The sequence below is a fragment of the Mesocricetus auratus genome, unplaced genomic scaffold, assembly GCF_017639785.1.
Source record: "Mesocricetus auratus isolate SY011 unplaced genomic scaffold, BCM_Maur_2.0 Super-Scaffold_100013, whole genome shotgun sequence".
Taxonomy (NCBI): domain Eukaryota; kingdom Metazoa; phylum Chordata; class Mammalia; order Rodentia; family Cricetidae; genus Mesocricetus; species Mesocricetus auratus.
The window spans coordinates 37374817-37395675 of NW_024429196.1; the positions used below are offsets into that span (position 1 = coordinate 37374817).

The 20859-nt window shown below is 42.9% G+C and overlaps 1 protein-coding gene across 6 annotated transcripts in view; it reads right to left on the minus strand.

Moving 5' to 3' along the window:
• The window catches only part of Mtr (5-methyltetrahydrofolate-homocysteine methyltransferase), a 98668-nt gene that overhangs the window by 17040 nt on the left and 60769 nt on the right, over window positions 1-20859 (minus strand). For all 6 annotated transcript variants that reach the window (XM_021228187.2, XM_013114686.3, XM_005071782.4 and 3 more), the window contains 8 exons: window positions 19864-19964; window positions 11875-11942; window positions 11267-11387; window positions 7264-7345; window positions 6083-6181; window positions 4500-4575; window positions 1898-2053; window positions 396-592 (listed from right to left, as the gene is read on the minus strand). In XM_021228187.2, the coding sequence (XP_021083846.1) occupies window positions 396-592; window positions 1898-2053; window positions 4500-4575; window positions 6083-6181; window positions 7264-7345; window positions 11267-11387; window positions 11875-11942; window positions 19864-19964 (900 nt within the window). The remainder of the gene's footprint in view (window positions 1-395; window positions 593-1897; window positions 2054-4499; window positions 4576-6082; window positions 6182-7263; window positions 7346-11266; window positions 11388-11874; window positions 11943-19863; window positions 19965-20859) is intronic.

Consider the following 20859-nt stretch of genomic DNA (forward strand, 5'->3'; position numbering starts at 1 on the left):
AGGATCCGAGTGTTCTGCGTCGTTCTTGCTGGCGAGACGGTAGCGCGGGACAAGACTTCCCTTGGAGACAGTACGCCACATGACAGTCTTTAATAGCATACTCAGATGAAAGTAAAGGGTACTGAAGACGGAAAACACAAGAGTATGACAGCTGGGCCAGCAGCACTATTTCCTGTCTATCTGCAGTGAACCTCCGCCCTACCTCATGGACACCCATGTTGGCGCCTTCTCTCCACCCTCACAAATGCTTAGGACTCAGGCCTGCCAGGGCTGTTTGAGATGAAATGGTACAGACAAAAGGCTCAGCTTTCTCATTTAACTCTCACTGACATTTAGTATAGTTCCCTAGGCTGGGAGTCAAAGCAGTGCACTCATTGTCCACACACATCCCATACCTGCTGCCGCAGTCCATAGAAGGTGGCTATGGGCTCTGAAGCCTGGGGCACCACACCCTCTGCATACAAGTGGATATCATCTTGGACACTCTGTGCTGGCCAGAATCCAACCACACCCCTGGCCTGGAGTTTCTTTTGACTTATCAGTATGTTCAACATATTCTGAGCATCATCATATAGCTTTCTGGCTTCTTTACCTATTAAAAAGAAATAATAAGAATTTATTTATAGATGCCAATAGTAACAGTTCTTTTTAAAGCACTGCTGCTTCTCTTCCCCTACCCTCTTCTCCATTCTCACATAGACTCCCAGGTTTGCCATGGGCACAGCCTGAAGCAGAGTATACCATGAAACGAACCCCCACAGTATGCCTCCTTTAGTTCAATCTGTTCATATTTTCCCATTTAGTAGAATTCAGAGAGCTAAATCAATGGTACCCAGAACAGTCTTGTCAGAAAGAGGGCAAAACTTAGCATCCCACATACAACCCTATTAACTTCACAGTGATATATGAGGATGAGACAGGGTGAGCCATGTGTGGCCCAAATCCCCTTAAACGGCACTGGTGCTGTATCCGAATAGCTTCAGCACCTGTGTGGTAGGCACCTGACCAGTTCTGGGACACCTGCCATCAGTTCCCATTAGCTCTCAGTAGACAACACTGTGCTGCCCTACCTGTGTGAAGGTCAGTCCGTCCCTTCACAGCTGTCTGTGGTGGCACAGGGACAGTGCAGTAAGAAGGCCGTCACCCAATCCTCCTGACTGTCCATCAGTAGTGGGTCAGCACACTAACATATCCAGGACCCTCCAAAAGCTGGTAACTGTCTGCTTTCCCTGGCTCTCTCCAGCCTCAATCTCATGGATCACCAGTACTCGTCCTCCATGTCTCTAAGGGTTGGGTGGGGGTGAAGCTCCCTCCTTCCTTGCGTATTCTAGGTAAAATGAGATCTGCAGTTCCCTACATGGGCACCTATGTCTAAGGCTTCTCATTCTCTTCAGTTTGACTTGTTCCTTTATTTCTGCTTCCTATCTCTAGGCCCAGTATCAGCAATTCCCACAGAATCTTCGATAACAGTTCAAGTACCACCACCTCCAGGAAGCCGACTCTCATCTCCTGCTGGAGCTCTAGTCCTCTTCTTATGTGAGTGGGATCGCAGGTTGAGCCCATAGCAAGAGCCCAGCAACACTGAGTACTGTCAGCTGCACCCGTGAGTCGGCACTAAACCATAGTTATCACTCTTTTGTTTGTCTCTGCTGAGCAGAGACCAGTATGTAATTGATGTCAGTGAGTATGTTAATTTAAAGAATGAGTGAATAAAACATCAAATTTACCCACATAATAAGGGTAAAGAAACAATGAAATGCTCATCTGAAAGCTGAGTACGCGAGCAATATGGAAGCAGCTGTATCCTGTGCAAACTAAACACTTAGTGCATCCTCTCAAACCACCTTGAGAATCACAATAGCACATCCTGAATACCAGGCAGGAAGGAATTACTAACCTACTGTTTTGTCGTTAAATATCTTGGGGAAGCCTCGATTCGGGTACTTGCCACGGAGCTGCCAGACATCAAAGAAAGGTTTCCAGTCAATGTAGTCCACCAGCTTTTGCAGGTTATAGTCTTCAAAGACCTGGGTCCCAATAAATGTGGGCTTCACTAGAGGAAAGAGACAGAGCTGTCAATGCCACACCAGCTGGGAGAGCACTCACATGGAGGTACACTGAGGTGTCCTTCCCTGCTCCTCACTGTGCAGCTTACTCCCATGCCTGTCTGCCCCCCCACACCTGTTGGAGTTGTCTTAAATTATCATGGAGAAGGAATTTCCCCATGAAGCCGACTGACTAACTCATGCTGGAAACTCCTCCCTCAGCCCTTCGTCCCCACCACATCTAAGAAAAAAGGAAGCCTTTAGTTCACTTCTGTGTGTACGGATTGTGACAATGTTAGAAAAAAGACTATTGCAGAAGGGCATGTATAATACACTACTTATACAAAATTTACAAACATGTACCAATAGCCTTCACTGCATACACAAACACACTAAGTGTAAGGGCATGTACAGAAACCAAGTCACAAACTCCAAACTGTGACTACTTCTACAGGGTAGAGACAAATATAGCATTGACATTATGGATGAATATCTTTGATTTTTTTAAGATTTATTAAGTCATAACATTTCTTATGTTGAGTAATGGAAATACACAGGCATTCAGGAATTTTTCTCTGCATCTCAAGTCTGTAGCATATCATAACATATACTTCTGGGGACTCTATAGGCAAACTGTACTTCTAACAATTCAGGACACCAAGGACACAATGCCACATGGGTACTGGGCCAGAGGCCAAGGGGCCAGTGCTACTGCCAACTCTTGAGTGCCCAGGCTTCCCTGTGACTAGGGATCTGAAGACTCGCTGTTCTACTGTTAGCAGCTGCTCTGAAGAACACGGGCCTCTCAGGAAGCGAGGAGAGAGCTGAGGAGATCTTTACTGAGCTGGGATCTCTGCCTTCCTGCACCACAGTGACTCTTCCCCATCTGCTCTGCCATCTTCCTACGGTTCGGGGCTGCCCCCGCTTTTTAACCACTATTGTGTAGGTTTGTTTGTTAACAAAGTCTGCATAGTCCTCTTAGGAGACGCAAGAGAGACCACTGACACCACCAGACCAAAGAGGCCTCTTGCTAGGAGGAAGGCAGTGACCTGTAGCTGTGGAGTTGCCAAGGGTAGGGCTGCTCTTCATGAAGCTTCATGCCTCAGTTCCAAGGCTGCTTCAAGCTCTACGCCCCAGAGCCTAGAGAGAAGGCCCTGCTTTCTTACTGGTTTCACCTTAGACAGCTCCCTGAAGTGGGCTATCCTCAGAACATTCAGAGGCCATACCTTGGGGCCCCATATCCCTCAGGCAGCAGGGTAGAGCTAGTGATGTCATCGTATGGGGGCAAAAAACGCAATCCAGGAAGTATCTCCATCACTAGCAGGTATTATGGGCCTCTTCAGGGTCCTTTCTAGCAAAATATATATTTGGATATGACTTTCCCTGGTGCTGCTAGACCAATTTCAGAGTAAAAATTAAACAGCGAACTACCACAGCATGGACTCTGTTGTAATGACTTCTATTTCTTCAAAGGCTTTCACATTAGTATCTTATTTTCCCTTTCAACATTTCCATAAAGCAATTCCCCTTTACATATCAGGGCCTGTCAAACATAGAAGACAGACACTCAGGGTCACAGAGGGAATCGGAGCCAGGAGCCAAGCTGGGATGAGCACCCATGCCTCCCAGCTCCCAATTTGGCACTCTTTCCACTAAACCACACTGAACCCAGCAGGAATGAAATTAGAACCGAGTACACCTACCTTTCCAATTTAGTGACTCGACTCTGCTGAGCATGTGTAGAACACAGCTGTCATGAGCACTGAGAGCTGGTCTCAGACACTACTTTGGAAATACGGATTCCTATAAGAGAACCCCCCTTCACCCTGTCTTGGTTTTGCATTTGTGCCTCATGTCTCTCTAAGCCTGTCAAAGCATCTTATGCATATTACTCCCTTGTGAATACCTCTGTGAGGTAAGAAAGGTAGCAGAAATAAAACGGGAAGAGACCACATAAGAGAAATTCAAAGGGAAGCATCCAGAGACAGAACAAGAGAGTGAAAAATGATCCAGCTTTGCTGCAATTTTTCAACAACCATGAATGCAGTTATCTTATATTTCAGACATTCCAAGTGAGACCTTTAGCCTACATGCAACTGAGGTCAGTCGAGCAGGCTCACTCAGACAAGCACAGAGAAGCAGTGAGGCTACAAAAGACAAAACTGACAGTAGAAGCCTGACCACCATTCAAGCTATTGGCTGAAATGTGAGTTTCTTCAATTAAAAAGGAGACAATAAACATGCTTGTTAGAGTCATCTAAAGGACTCAGATCAGCCATGGAGACTCCATCTCACAACAGGTCTTTCTATCTACCTTCTTTTCAACCAGGGTGACACACTGCTACACACAACTGAGAATTCCTCACTTGCAGGTTCATTTGTAGCAGAGTAATAGCAAACAGTCCTAGACATTGTCAGTTATCATACTAGCTGTCTCCAGCAACAGTCACAGACCTGGGTGAGGTTCAGACAGCCAATCAATGTGGAAACCACTTTTTCTGGCTTGACTTAGGGATAAGTATTTTCTCTCCTGTTGAAGAAAAATGGTAATTTAGTTAAAACTTCTTAGCTTTTCTACGTCTACAATGAAAACACAAACAGGAAAGTTTTACAAACTCTTTTAAAGGATTATCCTTATTGTTATCCAACCAATATGGCTTCACACTGCCACTAGACTAGGAGAGAGTAGAGTCATACGTGTTCATTGTGGTTGTTAAGACTGGCCCCGCAGCCCTGACCAGTTCTTTTTTTTTTAATCTTTTTTTTCTCAATATATGTTTTTATTTAAATTAGAAACATGAATGTTTCACATGTCAGTCCCAGCTCCCTCTCCCACCCCTCCTCCCTTGTTCCTTCACCAGCCTCCTCAGCCCCCCACCCAATCCCCACATCATTCCCCAGGGAGGGTGAGGCCCTCCTTGGGGGGGGGATCTCTAAAGTCTGTCATTTCATGCTTGTCAGGACCTAGGCCCTTCCCCATGTGTCCAGGCTGAGAGAGCATCCCTCTATTTGGAATGGGCTCCCAAAGCTCATTCATAAACCATAGTAAACACTGATCTATTACCCAAGGTCCCAGTGATTTCTGTGGCCTCCTCACTGGCACTACATTCATGGAGTCTGGATCAGTCCCCTGTTGGCCTCTCAGCCATCAGTCTGGGATTCAAGAGCTAACCCTTATATGGTCAGCTGTCTTTGTGGGTTTCATCATCATGGCCTGACCAGTTCTTTCAGGACACATGGAGTTGGAGTTAACTGCCCTGCCAAAACTATCCTGAGGCCCAGAGCAGGATAGACTCAAGGAACTGCCAGCTTCAGGCAAACAAGAGGCTGGAAAGAAGTCATGGGCAGCACCTACAGTTCTCGAGCACCCCAGAAACACATCACTTGTTTATTCTCTCATTCACATTCCCAGCAACTCTTTAGTGCCCCACACAAAAATGGAAGGCAGACAAGCCTGGGAACTATCCTAGTGACTTCGAAGGGTAATTAAGGAGTTCTTGAAGCCTAGAGGGGACTGACTGTTCCTGGCACATGATTCTGAATAGCAGACAAGGTTGAGCCAATAACCAGGAAAGGCTTGAGAATGACTAGTTAATGACTCCATTTTCTTCCATTTTTCCCTCAAGAGTAAATTTGAGAATACCATTTTAGAATGGTTTAACTCATATTTTTGGGATGTCTATGAGCTCACATTTTACTTGTTCTTACAGGCCTGGTGTCTGGCATACAGCCAATTATCTACCAAGGATCCAGAATGTTGTATTCAATACAGTTTTTAAAAAATCCAAATGTTTTGAGACATAGCTATGTAGCCCAGGCTGGCTTCAAACACATGATCTTCTTCCCCCAAGTGTTGGGATTATAGGCATGCAGGTCCATGCCCTACTTACAATTCACTGTAGCATTAAAAAAAAAGAAATCAGGAATTCAGATACCAAAAAACTCATTTATGCTAGGAAATACACTTCTTTCAAAGGACTCCTCAAAACAGTCAATAAAGCCTGTGAAAAATGGATCACTCTGCTTTTATCACTTACCTTGAGAGACTCATAGTGGTCCTGTCTAATATCTTCATATTCTTCTAGTATTTCTTCAATGTAGTCATCTTTCAGATTTTCATCTAACAGCTGAGAACACTGAAATGCAAGGTAAGTTCAACTACCATAGGCAGCAAAGGAAGATCAAGTCCACTGAGGCTGGTGGCTCAGTAGGTAAAGATGCTGGCTGCCAGTCTGACAACCTGACTGTATGTAATCCCTAGGACCCATGAATGGTAGAAAAAGAGAACCAATTCCTACAAGTTGTCTCTGACCTCCATACACATATGTGGCCCCTCCACCCCACAATAACACCTCATGATACACTCAACTCAGTGTAATAGTGATCACTGTATAAATTCCACATACATAAATATGAGCTCTGAAATTTTCCCTTTCAGGAAACAGCACAGAAACCGTGGTCACTGTTATCCAGTGCATGGTGTTGGTAGAGTCTCCTAGATCACCAGGCCCTTCAGTAGATTTCTTTTATAAACTATAAATGGGATTAAGGACAGAGGAGGCCGCTTAGCTCTTTTCTATCTTACACTGATTTCTAGGCAAGTAATTTGGAAGCTGAAGGACCATGTGGTCTCTCTGATGTCCTCCAGCTGTTGTAGCATATTATTCAGCAAACACATAAGCATGACGATCAGGATTTACTACAAGAGAAGGGCAGGGAATAATACCTGGGCAAGGTTTTTTGTTATGTTCACTGAGAAACTATATAGGACTCTGGGTTTTACATATCTTGTGACTGCTTTCTGGTTGAGTCAGCCAGCCCTATCAAGTATTCTTACGTCTGAAACAAGGTCATTTTAAAATTCCTACGTTCTGTTTAATTCTAGCACTGGTCAAAGAAATTTACTCATATTTGTAAATTAAAGGCATCTGTCAATCTGGTCAGATGTCCAAGTGCAAGGCATCTTGGTCATCCTTCAGCCGTTGCTCAGTTCTGTCAGCATCTCTGAAACCACAAGACTGCTAACAGGGCTCACTTCCAGCAAGGCAAGCGCTGCAGTGGCACGCTGTGAACTTTCGCCTGTATTCACCTGTTCCTTCACATTTCTGCAGCAGAACTTGCCAAGACAAGACAGATCTCGGTGATACCTTAACTCTTAATGCTTTCTTTGTTCCCTCTTCACAACACATTTAAAATAAAAGGAAGAGTCTGCACTCACCACCACCACACTCTTGGATGCATCCAGGACATGGATTACAGGAGCACTGTATCGTGGTGCTATTTTAACTGCTGTGTGAGTCCTGAAAATAATGGTCAAGAAGAAAAGCATATCCATCAGTGCTGACAGCTCTTTGCTCAAACAACTCGTGTTCAAAACATTAATTATTTTCAAGAGAAAGACTTCAAGGTACTTACTTACAAATATTGAACTTCAAATTTCCCTTGTAAACCAAGACTGACTTTTCACTATTCCGAGATGGGAAAACAAGGTGAAATGACATGAACTGATAGGCATAGGCTCCAAGGGAGCTGACAAGATGAGAGAGGTTTCTTCTTAGCTATCTGCCAACAAGGAATGAGTTCCAGCCCAGGCGCTCATCACAGCCTGCTTGAGCCAAGGGAAGAACCAGTCCCTGGCAGTCACACCCTACTGTCAGCAAGGTCAACTTCCTCCTTCCAAATGAGCTGGGAGAAGAGCCAGCACCCCAGGGAAGAAGGAAGCAAGCACACGACATAGGACACAGATCTAGCTGCTGCTTCCTCTTTAAAAGAGACATCTATACCATTGGCCTCACCTCACCTTCTCCTTGTAAGAAGAAACCCCAGACCTGAAATGCAACAAAAACCAGAAAGAGGCAGAGATAGAGCTGAATGGTACACTCTTACTACAATGCAGAAAGCCCTAGGCTCAATCAATCCTTAATATCATAAAAGTGAATCAACTAATTAAAACAAAGCATAGAAGTATCAAAAAACTGTGTACTAAGAATTGCTCAGGCCCAGGTTTCTATTGCCAAATTTTAACATGCAGACACCAGGAACAACCTTAATTATTAAATATCACATTTAACATGTTAAATATATTGTTTGGATTGCTAGGTGCTTATAGCAATGGTATAGACTATGTATCAACAATTTCATTAAGAAATATGCAAAATTAAGTGAGAACTGGAAGCAAATATAGCCTCCCTTTGAGTGGTTAAAGTGGGTTCTGAAGATGGAAAAAAGTGGTTCACAGGATGGCTTATAGAAGTTCCCACCATGTGTTTCCTGTTCTTTCCTCCTTCCAAATCAGCTATTTTCATATTCTTTCCCTTAGTCAAAGTGTATTGTAATCTTTTATTTTCTATCACGACCTAATCTAGAATTAAAGTATTTTTTTTATAAACACTGCATAACTGGTATTTTAACAGGGCTGGTGAATGTGCTCACGGCACAAACCTGATCACCTAAATTCAATGCCTGAATCCCACATAAAGATAGATGAAGAGAGTCAGTGAGATGTCAATGATTAAAAGGCACCCTCTGCCATGCATGGTGACATAAACTAAATCCTTTGGACCCACATAGTAGAAAGAGAAACTCTTGCCCCAAAGCTGTCCTCTGACCTCTACAAGCACACCATAGCTTAAGCACACCCAAGAGAACAAACTCCACAAGGTTGTCCTCTGACCATCACACACACACACACACACACACACACACACACACACACACACACACACACACTTTTAAAAACAAAAGAGAAAAAAATAAAGATGGAGAAATCAAGATGAAATTAGAAATAAGAACAGCTTCAAAAATGCACTCCATGAAATCCTACATACATCTTAACATTTTAAGCTTCTCTACTGAAAGTTCATGGTCAAAGTAAAAAGGAAGATAAAAATCACCATACTGCTGATCAATTAAATACACACACACACTCAAAAAATTATGTCTACCTTACAGCAATCTGACTTTCCATTAAATTTTTAAAAAAAAGGAAATTGCAAAACTACTTTGTAGTTGTATTGACTGGTTTTATGTCAACTTGACACAAGCTAGAGTCATCAGGGAAGAAGGAACATCAGTTGAGGATATGTGTGGAATATTCCTTTTTACTATATGAATATATGTCACTGTGATTGGTTTAAAAAAGAAGCTGACTAGCCAACAGGATAAGGTTAGGCAGGAAAACCAGACTATAGAGACTGGGAAGGAAGGAGTTGGAGGAGTCACCAGCAAGACACAGAGAGGAAACAGGAGGCACAAGATAAAAGAGCAGTAATGTCATGTGGCAGAATGTAGATAGATATAAATGGGCTAAATTTATAAAAGTTAGCTAGTAACAAGCCTGAGCTATTGGCCAAGCATTGATAATTAATATTAAGTCTCTTTGTGGTTATTTGGGAGAGGCTGCTGGGACACTAAAAAACTCCACCAAAAGAAATGCCTCCAAGAGATTCAGCTGTAAGGCATTTTCCCAATTAGTGATTGACGGGGGAGGGCCCAGACCATTGTGGGGGTGGCACCATCCCTGGGTTGTCGGTCCCAGGTTCTATAAGAAAGCAGGCCAGGCAGAGCAAGTCATGAGGAGCAAGCCTGTAAGCAGAAACCTTCCATGGCTTCTGCACCAGCTCTGGACTCTAGGATCCTGCCCTGTTTGAATTCCTGTGCTGAAAGAATTGCGATGTGGAAGTATAAGTTGGATTCCTCCCCAGCTTGCTTTTTGGTCATCGTGTTTCATCATAGGAATAGAAACCCAAACTAAAACAGTATCATTAGCTATACATTAGTTAAATGTTTAACAGTTGACTTTCAGAATGTATACCCTGTGAAGTTTTGCCTGTACCAAGGACAGATCTCCATGAAGTTCCCGCATGTGATACCACATCACCCACACTGCAGGTAAAGTAACAGTTCTCTTTCATAAATACAGGTTTAAGCTGAGCAGTGGTGGCACACCTTTAATCCCAGCACTAGGGAGGCAGAGGCAGACAAATCTCTGTGAGCTCGAGGCCAGCCTGATCAACAGAGTGAGTTCCAAGACAGCCCCCAAAGCCACAGAGAAACCCTGTTTTGAAACACAAACACACACACCTCTCCCTACAAAATACAGGTTTAAAAGGAATACTCCAAGTATATTCCCACCCATCTCTGAACCCCTAACCTTCAGCCTTTCAAAAGACTGAATGGTCTTGCACCCAAATATTTGGGAACACAAGTCTGGTTCATGCTGCTACTGGAAAAGTCACAGCTTATCACCCTCAGCAATCTGCCTCATAAAATCATACAAGCCCTGAACTGTCATCTGGTAAAGGGAAGAATTAGGCACTGCTGTACCCTCAATGATCTGAAGAGAAGCAACCAGGGATCTGAAGGTTTTCTCATTTGTCTGATGGCTCCTGCCTGAGTCTCCAGCCTACACATTCCAGACCTTCCAGGTACAGTCACACGAGCTGATTAATTAAAAGAAATCTTTCACTCCCTGAGGGGCCCCAGGATACCCATGACACTATTACTTCACTTTTGCGCTAGAAAAAAAGAAAGAAAACCTGCACACTGTGTGACTACCAAATCCAGCGCTCCACCTTGATATTATCCCTGCCAACCAAAAAGGCTTCAATGTAAGAAATGCTGCAAAAGCCCAGGGTCTGTAGCCATGACCAGGATCCCAGGAAGAACTTGGGCCAAATACTGCCCATGTGACTCAATGTGAGCATTCTCCTCTTCATGCCTTTTATACTAAACTTTTCCCCAAAGTCATCTCCTCAGAAACAACTCCTCCAGCTGACTTCCTAGTTCATTTTTATTAGTGTGTCTCTATTACAAGGTTAGCGTATCTTCAAGGGAATTTATAATTACTTAGCAAAACTCCTGCTCGAGCAGAATAAGCAGACGATCTAACAACATCTTTCTGGGAAAAACAAAACAAAAACTCCACAATTTTGCTATTCAGTCTGATTTCAAGAGGGTTAAGAGTACATTATAATTTTTAGGAGCTGCCTGGAAGGCAAGAGGATTAAGCAAAAGATAACTATGAGCCAAAACAGGGCAATCACAAACGAGTTTCCAAAAGTGGGCTCCAGAAGCCTTCTAACAGTGAAGAGTGGAAAGCTACACAACAAGGAGACAACGTGCTAAGCAAAAGCAGAGAACACAGCAGATTTTCCCATGGTCATAAACACTGGCATCTAAGAGAATTTAAAGTGAGTGTAGAACTCATCACACTGACTTACCTTGACGTGGTTGCTCCTCCTATCATCAACGGAATCTTTATAGCCAACCTCTCCATTTCCTTGGCAACAAAAATCATTTCGTCCAGGGATGGAGTGATGAGTCCTGACAAGCCAATTATATCTATTGTAAAAGGAGGAAAAAAAAAAAAAAGACCAATGAGAATGAAAAAGAAAGAAGACCACATTTGAACACTTTTAAAAAATGTTGTACCAAAGATCAGAAAACCTAACATCAATTTCTAATTCTAGGAATTTAGTATTTGCTTTGGGTAATAATTTAAGTGCAACTTAAATTTGCAGCAGATTAAGGAAGCCACACAAGAGAAACTATCTCTAGTTTTTGATAATCTCAGACTTGACCATAAAAACAACTACACAAGGGGTAAAAATCCATCCCAATTGTTTTCCTCTAAGAAGCCAGCCCACTCCACCTCTAGAACATAAGAGGCCCATGGACACTCACACACCTCTTTCAAGCTGACAGCCTGCAGTGGAGCCGGCTGCCTGAATGTCTCTCAGACCCCAAAAGGGCTGGGCTTGACTATTCTCCAGCAGACTCTCAGAAGTGTAATGCTGAATGCTACACAGAGCAGACTATGGTACAGTACCTGCTTTGTAGTCCAGAGCTGCTTGAAGTATCTTATCACAGGGAGTCATGACTCCTAAATCAATAACTCTGAGGCACGAAATGAGATTCAGAAAATTAACAGGAGCCCACAAGAGACAAAGCTGAAATGAACACTTTAATTTTAGCCACTAAATGCTGCTATAATATAAACTGGAACAATAGTCATCCATGTTAGTATTTTTTTCTCTGTTTTGTTGGCTTGTTTTATTTTTTCTGGAGCAGGGGACTGAACCCAGGGCCTTGAGCTTACTAGGCAAGCACTGTATTGCTGAGCTAAATAACTAATCCCCACATTGGTTTTTTGTTTTTTGTTTTTTTTTTTTAAGGAAAATAGTATTTTATTATATGAATGGACTACATATTACAGTTTAGATCTGACATGTGCCCCAAAGGCCAGGATTTTAAAGGCTGGGTGCCAAGCGGGACCCAGCTTGGCACTTTTACTTATTTTACTCTTGTGCTGTTGAAGCACGATCCCTGTGCTTTCCCTACTTTTTCACATCCCAGGTATTGAGGCTTTTACATGACACTTCTCACCATGACATGCTATGCTGCCACAGGACCAAAACCAACAGGGCCAATAAGGGGCTGAAACCTCTGAAATTATAAGCCGAAAAAAACCTTTCCAGTAAGTTAGCACAGGTATCTACTATAGTGACTGACAGCTGACTGACACTGCATTCTCTTACCCATTCTTCCACTAATAGACACCTGGGTTATTTCCACTATATCGTGATTGTTGAGTGGCAATCTAAAGCCTCACCTCAGCTCTCTGTCACAAGTACTACTCCACACCCATTTTAGTGAAAAAAGAATCATTTAAGACAAGGTACCATCACTCAATTAATTGGCAGTGGAGTTGGGGTATGAATAAAAAACTAGAACAAAACCTATTACCTCATCTACTCAGGTCATAAAAAGGTGCTGGTGGGAGCCAGCAGAGAGGAGGAAGACAGAATGACTCCGAGACAGCACCAAGACAGATCAGCAGGCCTCAAACAGAAAGCTAACTCTTGTGGGCATGCAAGTTGGAGGGCGAGCACCAAGACAAAACAGGGAGCAGGGTCTAGGGAAATGGTTCAGCAGTTAAAAAGCCCCCGCTGCTCTTGCAGGGATCATAGTCCAAATCCTAGCACCCATATTAGGTGACTCACAACCCCCTGTAATTCCAGCTCATGGGAATCTAATGTCCTCTTCTGGTCTCCAAGGTCTCACAAACACATATACCTAAATTTTAAAATAACTATTAAAAACAAAGGGGAGGGGGACAGAATAATGCCAAAGAATTCCAGAGAGGTACAAAACCTGGAACTGGTAGAAACTAGGAAGGCTCTGGAGACATTGAGAAAGTTCCACTGGATATTTTTTCACTTGACCTTAGCATATGTTACATGATTTAAAAATTAGAGCATGTATTTTCATTTATTTTATTGTCAGAAAATTCTTAAAACCAAACCAAAACTGACAGCTGTGTGTGACAGTACATTCCAGAACTCAGAAGGGTGAGGCAAAAGGATTGTCATGCATTGGAAGCCAGCCTGGGCTATAGCAAGTTCCAGGATAGCCTGGGCTATACAGTGAAACTCTGATTTTAAAACAAATGCTTAAAGTTTTTTTTTTTTTGAGTTCACTTAAGAACATCTCTAGAACAGAATATCAGCAGTCAGTAGTGAGTGCTGAACATGAAGGTGAGAAGTAGGCTTGTTTATCACTTTTACTGCAAACCCTTATACTAATGGATTGGTATCTTGTCCCATTTTTTTTTCTACAAGGTTTGTTTGTTTTTTTAATTAACTAACACTATGGAAACCTCAACAGAAAGTGAGACAATTTCAGTTGACACTGGGCTCTGCTAGTATTGACCAATGGCAGACAGATGCTGGAGGTGGTGGCTGATAACTCCTAGGTTATTGTTGTTTTTTTAACATAGTAAAGAAATTCTAGTAACTAAAGATCTTTTGTTTGAGGTGACTAAGTATACACTTCTGAATATAAAACTAGGAAAAAGAGCAAATAGCTTTTAAATCAAGACAAAAAAGTATGCACCACCAAGCTGATTCTTTACAACACCATATGGTTTTGACATTTTCTAGCGTTTAACAGCTGAACTGTCTCTCCAGCCCTGTATTATGTTTTCTGATTAAAATCATCAAAATAATGACAACTATCTTGCTCTCACTGTTCTCTCCCGTTTAATCTCGCTACTTTTGGGTATGTCTTACATACATGAAGAAAATCCAGGTAACTGTGATATTGAACAGAGACAGGAAAAGAGAAGGTTGAGGGCACAGGACAGAAACTATGTATCACACACACCCAAAGAAGCAGAGGGCTTCTCAGACCCTGGGTCAAGAGACACCATCACACACTGGAATCCACACTGTTTCCAACTGAGCCCAACTGGAAACCCGCCTGCATTTCTCAGAGATTGTGATTTCAGCTGCAGAACAGGATCCTGGCAGCTCTGAAGGTCTGAAAAAAGAACTTATAGACCAGGGCAAGGACTATGATTCTCTGGTAAGAGAAGTCACTTCAGGCGTTGAACGGAAGAGTAAGATTAGTTCCAGTCAAACAGACTCACTTTGAACCAGAAAATTTCAGAGAAAAAGCAGAGACTGGCTAGGTTGCTACACAAACCCAGACATCAAACAACAATGGTCTGGCCCAGTATAGAAGCATCTGTGGTGTGAGTTGGCCATACTCTGCAAATACTGTATTACATGAAGCTGGGGAGAAGAGAAGCCATGAACACCCAAGGGTTTAGTATAAGCAGTGTTTTGAAGCAGGGGTTTGGTAGGGAGAGGTGTTCTTAAAATAACAGCAACTAACTCCATTTTCAAAGTATCAGTTTACTATTCAATCCAAAAGGAGCCCTTTAGGCAGTTACATGATCATGTACATCTGCAGTCTGGGAAGAGCGATCCACGTGAAGACAATGGGCCTCATCAGAGTTCAGACACTGGATACATGATGAGGCTGAGCCCGTCCTGGACCTCTAGCATCAATGTCTGGTGACAGCTTCCTGGAAATGTAGAACTTGACCATGAATCTGCCCTCCACCAGACCTGAGTCTGCATAAGATATGATGAGAAGGGACAGGCAAGGTTAAGAGGCACCATTCTAGACAGAGGAGCAGCCCCAGGGCTAAGTCTGGAGGCATTCTCGTGTCTGGGGACTTGCAGGAAAGAAGGAGCCAGAGAAAAGTGACAGACTGTCAGTGAGGCAGACTCAGGACAGTGAGCAAGGGACTGGGAAGCTACGTCAACCTGCAACTTCTTAATCTGCCTCCAAGATGTCTTGCTGGGAAATGAATGAAAATCCAACTGGAGTGTTGCCAATTTTCTACACACAGAAAGCTTAGCCTCACAAAGGCAGTCACTCCCAGCCTTGAGTACCAATCTAGCACTGGGGCTGTCCCAGGGCATCTCCAAGGGCATGCCAATGCAACAGAAACAGGAGCTCTGATAGACTCCTGCGTGACAAGTGCTCCCGTGGAGGCATCCCCAGTGTGCATGGAGACTACGAAAACCAAACAACAACTAGAGGCATCACGGGGAACACTGCCTGGAGCCACACACTGAAAAGAGTTATTATCAGCTAGATGCAGGAAAGAAAGAGTAGCCTAGGCTGATCCTAGACCATGATGGATTAGAGCCATAACCAGCTAAAACTCCATGAGCTTCTTGGGGCCTAGAGGGGGTCTGACTGGTCCATCCCCCCGCCATTCCCTCTCACCTCTCATTCACCCACTTCCTTTACTATCCCTTGCTCACTGTGAGTGGAGTATACCCCAGGTCTGTGGGTCTCACCTCAGTACAATATTGTTTCCTGCCACAGAAAAGACTAAAAGAAAGGAAAAATGAAAATTTACCTAAGTGTGGTGGTATATATCTGCAGTCCCAGCGCTTGAAAAGCTAAAATAGGAAGAACTCAAGTTCAAGGCCACCCTGCACTACACAGTAGGACTCCTCGTGAAAAGAAAGAAAAGTGAGGAGAAGGGAACGGAGTGGGGAAGAAAGTTGTGAAAAATGTTAATTTGACAATGTTTTTCCTTCGTGTTTAGAAAGAGCTCTAAGAGCTGGTGAGATGGCTCAGTGGGTAAAGTTATTTGCCACCAAGCCTGACACCCTGAGTTCCATACCAGGAACTTGCATGGTAGACAAAATTAGCTTCCAAGCAAGGTGCTACCTGACTTTCACCAGAACAGCACTTGCATTCGCATACACACACACACACACACACACACACACACACACACACACACACACACACACACAGTCTTAAAAGTATTCTTAGAAAGAGTTTTAAGAATACATTGTACTTGGGATTCAAATTCAGAAAAAAATGTAAGCTACAAAACATGAGTTACTAATGGTATCCAACAGTATTTTAACTAACACAGAGTATATAAAATAAACAAAAATAGCTCTTTTCCTCTTCAGGAGAAATCACAAAGGAAGAGGACAATTGTGCAGCAAAAGAGATGGAGTTGATAGACACTATGTTAAGTGAAACAATCCAGACACAGAAATCTGATCTCTCTCATGTGAAGAAACTTAAAAGGGTGACCTTAGCATATAAGAAAGTTGAAAGGTAATTACCAGAGGCTAGATAGACAGGGTAGGGGAGAGAGGGATAAAGGGCTGAACAGCAGGCTTAACTACAACAGTTGCTCAGGAGAAATGAGTTCTCATGCTCCACAGCAGGGTGGTACTACTGTACACAACAGCCTGCTGCATATTATGAAGAACTGTGAGAGAAGAATGAACCCTCCACTTCAGTAAGGATGCATATGGAGACATGCTTGCTCACTATACACTATATACATGTGTTTTATGTCACACTGTACTCCATAAATGTGTAACTTAGGAATATGTGTTCCTTGTTAATTAAAAATAGGAGAGAGGCATAGGAGGGAAGGGAGAAGAGAGAGGGGGTGGGGTACAAATGAAAAAAAAATTCAACTGTCCTAAACTTCAGTTTCTCTTTCAGAAACCTGATAGTGGCAGTCACTTCCTAACTGCTGCCCCTGCAATTCACACAACCTACCACTAGATGGAAGCATCCTACCAGTCCAGCACCCAGCTGTGATTCTGTTGTGTTCCCTCTACCTGGTTAGGCAGCACTCACAGGACCTACTGTTGTTGCTTTATTCTTTTTCTTTTTCTTTTTCTTTTTCTTTTTTTTCTATTTCTTCTTCTTTCTCCCCACCCTAAATCTGGATCATTTGAAGTCCTCAATCTAGGCCATACCTTCTGGTGGAAACACACATAAAAGGACCTAGAAGGAAGCATTTGCTCTGTTTACTTGCCTGAGCTGGCCTGGAACTCACTATGTTGATTCACCCACCTCTGTATTTGAGTGCTGGATTAAAGACATACACCTCCATGCCCAGCCCATTTCTGTTTTAAAAACCTAAATTTGTGAAGTTCTCCCTTCAAAACATGGCAAGTGAAAGGCCTCTAAATTATCCATGACCTTGTGGGGTTCAATTGAAGACCCTGAGGGAGGCTGGATTAGCATCATTTGCCCTTGATTTATAGTAGTTCTCTGCTGCTTTGCAAATTTCCTCATACAATTAGTGTTAAATAGGAAAAGTACATAACTGTCTTTTCTGTAGAGAGAGAGTATATTTATTATGCAATCAATTATCTGATCAAAAACACTTTTGAATATTCTATTTCTCAATGGAAATTTAGGATATAAAATGAGCCAATTCAATTAAAGTTAATGCAGGTCAAAACAATACTGGTAAGTAAGTGACATCACAGAACAAAGGTTGACTTGTCATTTTAATGAATAATAAATAGATGGTAGTGATGGGGAAGTCCTGTGTATATGTCAATAAAGCACTGTTGGCCAATAGGGAAGCAAAATAGGTGGGACTAGGAGTCTAGGAGGATTCTGGGAAATATAGTGAACTGATCCATCACCATGTGATTCCCGGGAAGAGGGGATGCAAGTCTGCATTCTTGGAAAGTCCTTATAAGCAAATATATTAGTAATTATGGGTCAATAATTAAGTCAGAGCTAGTCAATGAGAGGCAATAGCAAATGGCCAACAGCTTCATAATTAATATAGTATCCTTTGTGTTTTTGGAGGTTCAGACAACTCAACAGGGCCCAGGCAGCTGGTGGGGAAGGCAACACGTTACACAGTAGAAACTACAGTCCTGATTTCCAAGGCTAGGAAAAAAAATGCTATCTTCAAGACAAAGGCTGAAAAGAAAGGTAGAAAGACTGTCCATAGGGAAAGCTGCCCTCCTGACACAACCAGCCTCAGTCTTCCTGAATGGAATCTAATCAGTGTTCCAGACAGAGATGGGTCAAGTGTTGAGAGGCCAGAGGCTGACAGCAGAAACGAGAACACAAGAGAGCATACCACAGCACCATCAGACTCTACCAGAGAAAAAGACACAGGGGAAAGTAGCCCATGACTCCAAAGGACCACTGGCTAGACATGGACCACAACAGGCATTAGCAATTTTTCATTGAAACATATTGTGAAGTTGGGAAAATATAAACTATTAACTTATCAGGAAACAACTTTGGTATGAATGTTTATTCATTATGGGATATCAAAAAGGGATTTTACCTGAATATATCATTCCAAAAACTACATTGTCACTGTGTCTTGGTTGTCAATTTGGCTATACTTAAAAGGATCTAAAACCCAAGCAGCTTGGTGTACCTGTGAGGGATTTTCCTTGGTTGGATTATTTGAAGTGGGAGATCCACCCTAAATGTAGATCATTTAAGGTCAGAAGGTTCACACTAAATCTGGACCATGACCTGAAAGGACATGCAGAAGGAAGCCTTTGCTTTCTGTCTGCTTGTCCCGACTCTTGAGTAGTAAAACCTACTTCTTCGGAATTCCAAAGTGGATGGAAACTGGCAGCTCTCTAGGACCTCCCTGGGACTCCAGCACCAGATTGGGACTGCTGAGATATCCAGTCTCATTGACCGAATAACTACTGGATCCTTGGCCTTTCTGTCAGGAAGCAGTCACTATTAAACTACGTAGACCACAGCCTGTAAGCCTCTCTAATAAATCAAATCCTTTACTAATATATAGATAATATTAGTTCATTCTATCAGTTCTGTTCCTTAGAGAACACTAGTATAATCACCAAGAAACACAGAGGATGTCAAGATTAGTAAAGGCAAAGCCTTCCTAAGAAGTCAGCTGTCATAAGAACCCTGGGCTAAAACCTGGCAGTTTGCTGGGTGGAAAATAGTACATGCTGACCATTAGAAGTCTTGTACTGGCTGGTTTTGTGTCAACTTGACACAAGCTAGAGTCATCAGTGGGAGGAGCCTCAGTTGAGGCAATGACTCTAAGAGATGCGGCTGTAAGGCATTTTCTCGTTTAGTGATCAACAGGGGAGGGCGCAGCCCATGGTGGGTGGTGCCATCCCTGGGCTGGTAAACCTAGGTTCTGTAAGAAAGCAGGCTGAGCAAGCCAAGTAAAGCAAGCCCATAAGCAGCACCCCTTCATGACCTCTGTATCAGCTCCTGCCTCCAAGATCCTGCCCTGCTAGAGTTCCTATCTTGACTTCCTTTGGTGATAACCAGTAATATGGATACGTAAGCTGAATGAACCCTTTGCCTCACAACTTGCTTTTTGGTCTCGGTGTTTCATCACAGCAGGAGAAATCCTAACTAAGACAAGCCTAATGCACAACTATTAGAGACTATGTCCAATACACATTCCAAGAAGCCTCCTGGATGCCTGGCCCCTAGGGATTGCTTCTTATTCTCTATGCCCTTAACAAATATGTAAGAGACACATAATTATGAACCTATAAAAAGAGCTGTGTTCACAGCTGTAAACAAAACAAAACAAACAAACAAACAAAAAAAAAAACACCATATCCATGGCCATACCCTATGCCATCTCTCTAACCCAGTAAAAGATTTACGATTTACATTTTAAACATGTAGGGGATGAAGTGAAGTCTCAACTTACCTGAAATTATTGCAGCCCAGCACCACGCCAACTATGTTCTTGCCTATGTCGTGCACATCACCTTTAACAGTGGCCAGCACAATGGTGCCTTGGTAAGGGTCCTGCAGAGTGAGGGAAGCAGCTGAGCATGGGGGTGGGTAGTCACCAGGGAAGACCATCTTCTTTTCAAGAGTCACACAGGTGATGGCAGAGGAATAAACACCAAAACCACCTCAAAGGTAGGGCAGGGACCCAAGTAACAGACTCTACTTAGAGCTCTGTGCCTCCCAGAAGTTCAAAAGAGGCCTGCCTCGCATGTCAGCCCAGGAATTTCAACCAAGCTCATAGGTTCTAGCATCTGAAAGAGAGTCAACAGTCCTACAGCTAGACCACATTCGTTACCCTGAAATTGCCAAGGTATATTCCTGAGTTGGAAAAGGGGGAGTATTGTGGAATATTTACGTAAAGATGTGTTACATTTGTTTATGCTGCATTTGTTTAATTATGTAAAGATGTGTTGCTGTTTCACCTAGTCTGCCTAAGGCACCTGGTTGGTCTAATAAAGAGCTGAATGGCCCATAGTTAGGCAGGAGAAGGCTAGGTGGGGCTGATGAGCAGAGAGAATAAGTAGAAGGAGAAATATAGAAAAGAGAAGAGAGGAGAGAATGAGAGAGAAAGAGAGAGAGGTCCAGGGCCAGTCAGCTAGACGGAGTAAGACACACACAAGGAGAGAAAGGCAAAAGGCCCTGAAGCAAAACACTGATGAAGGCAAATAGGTTATAAGAGCTGGCAAGAAACGAACATAAAATAAGGCCAAGCATTCGTTACTAATATTAAGTCTCCATGTCATAATTTGGGAGCTGGCTGGTGGCACAATTAAAGCCTGCTATAAGGGAAGAGAGGGCCAACTGCAGAGTTCCCTCGAATTTTGAAAGCAGCCCAGTGCAGGGAATGTAGAATCATCTTCTATTTCTCTAAAACAGTTCTTTTGAACAGTAATGAAACAAGAAAATGGAA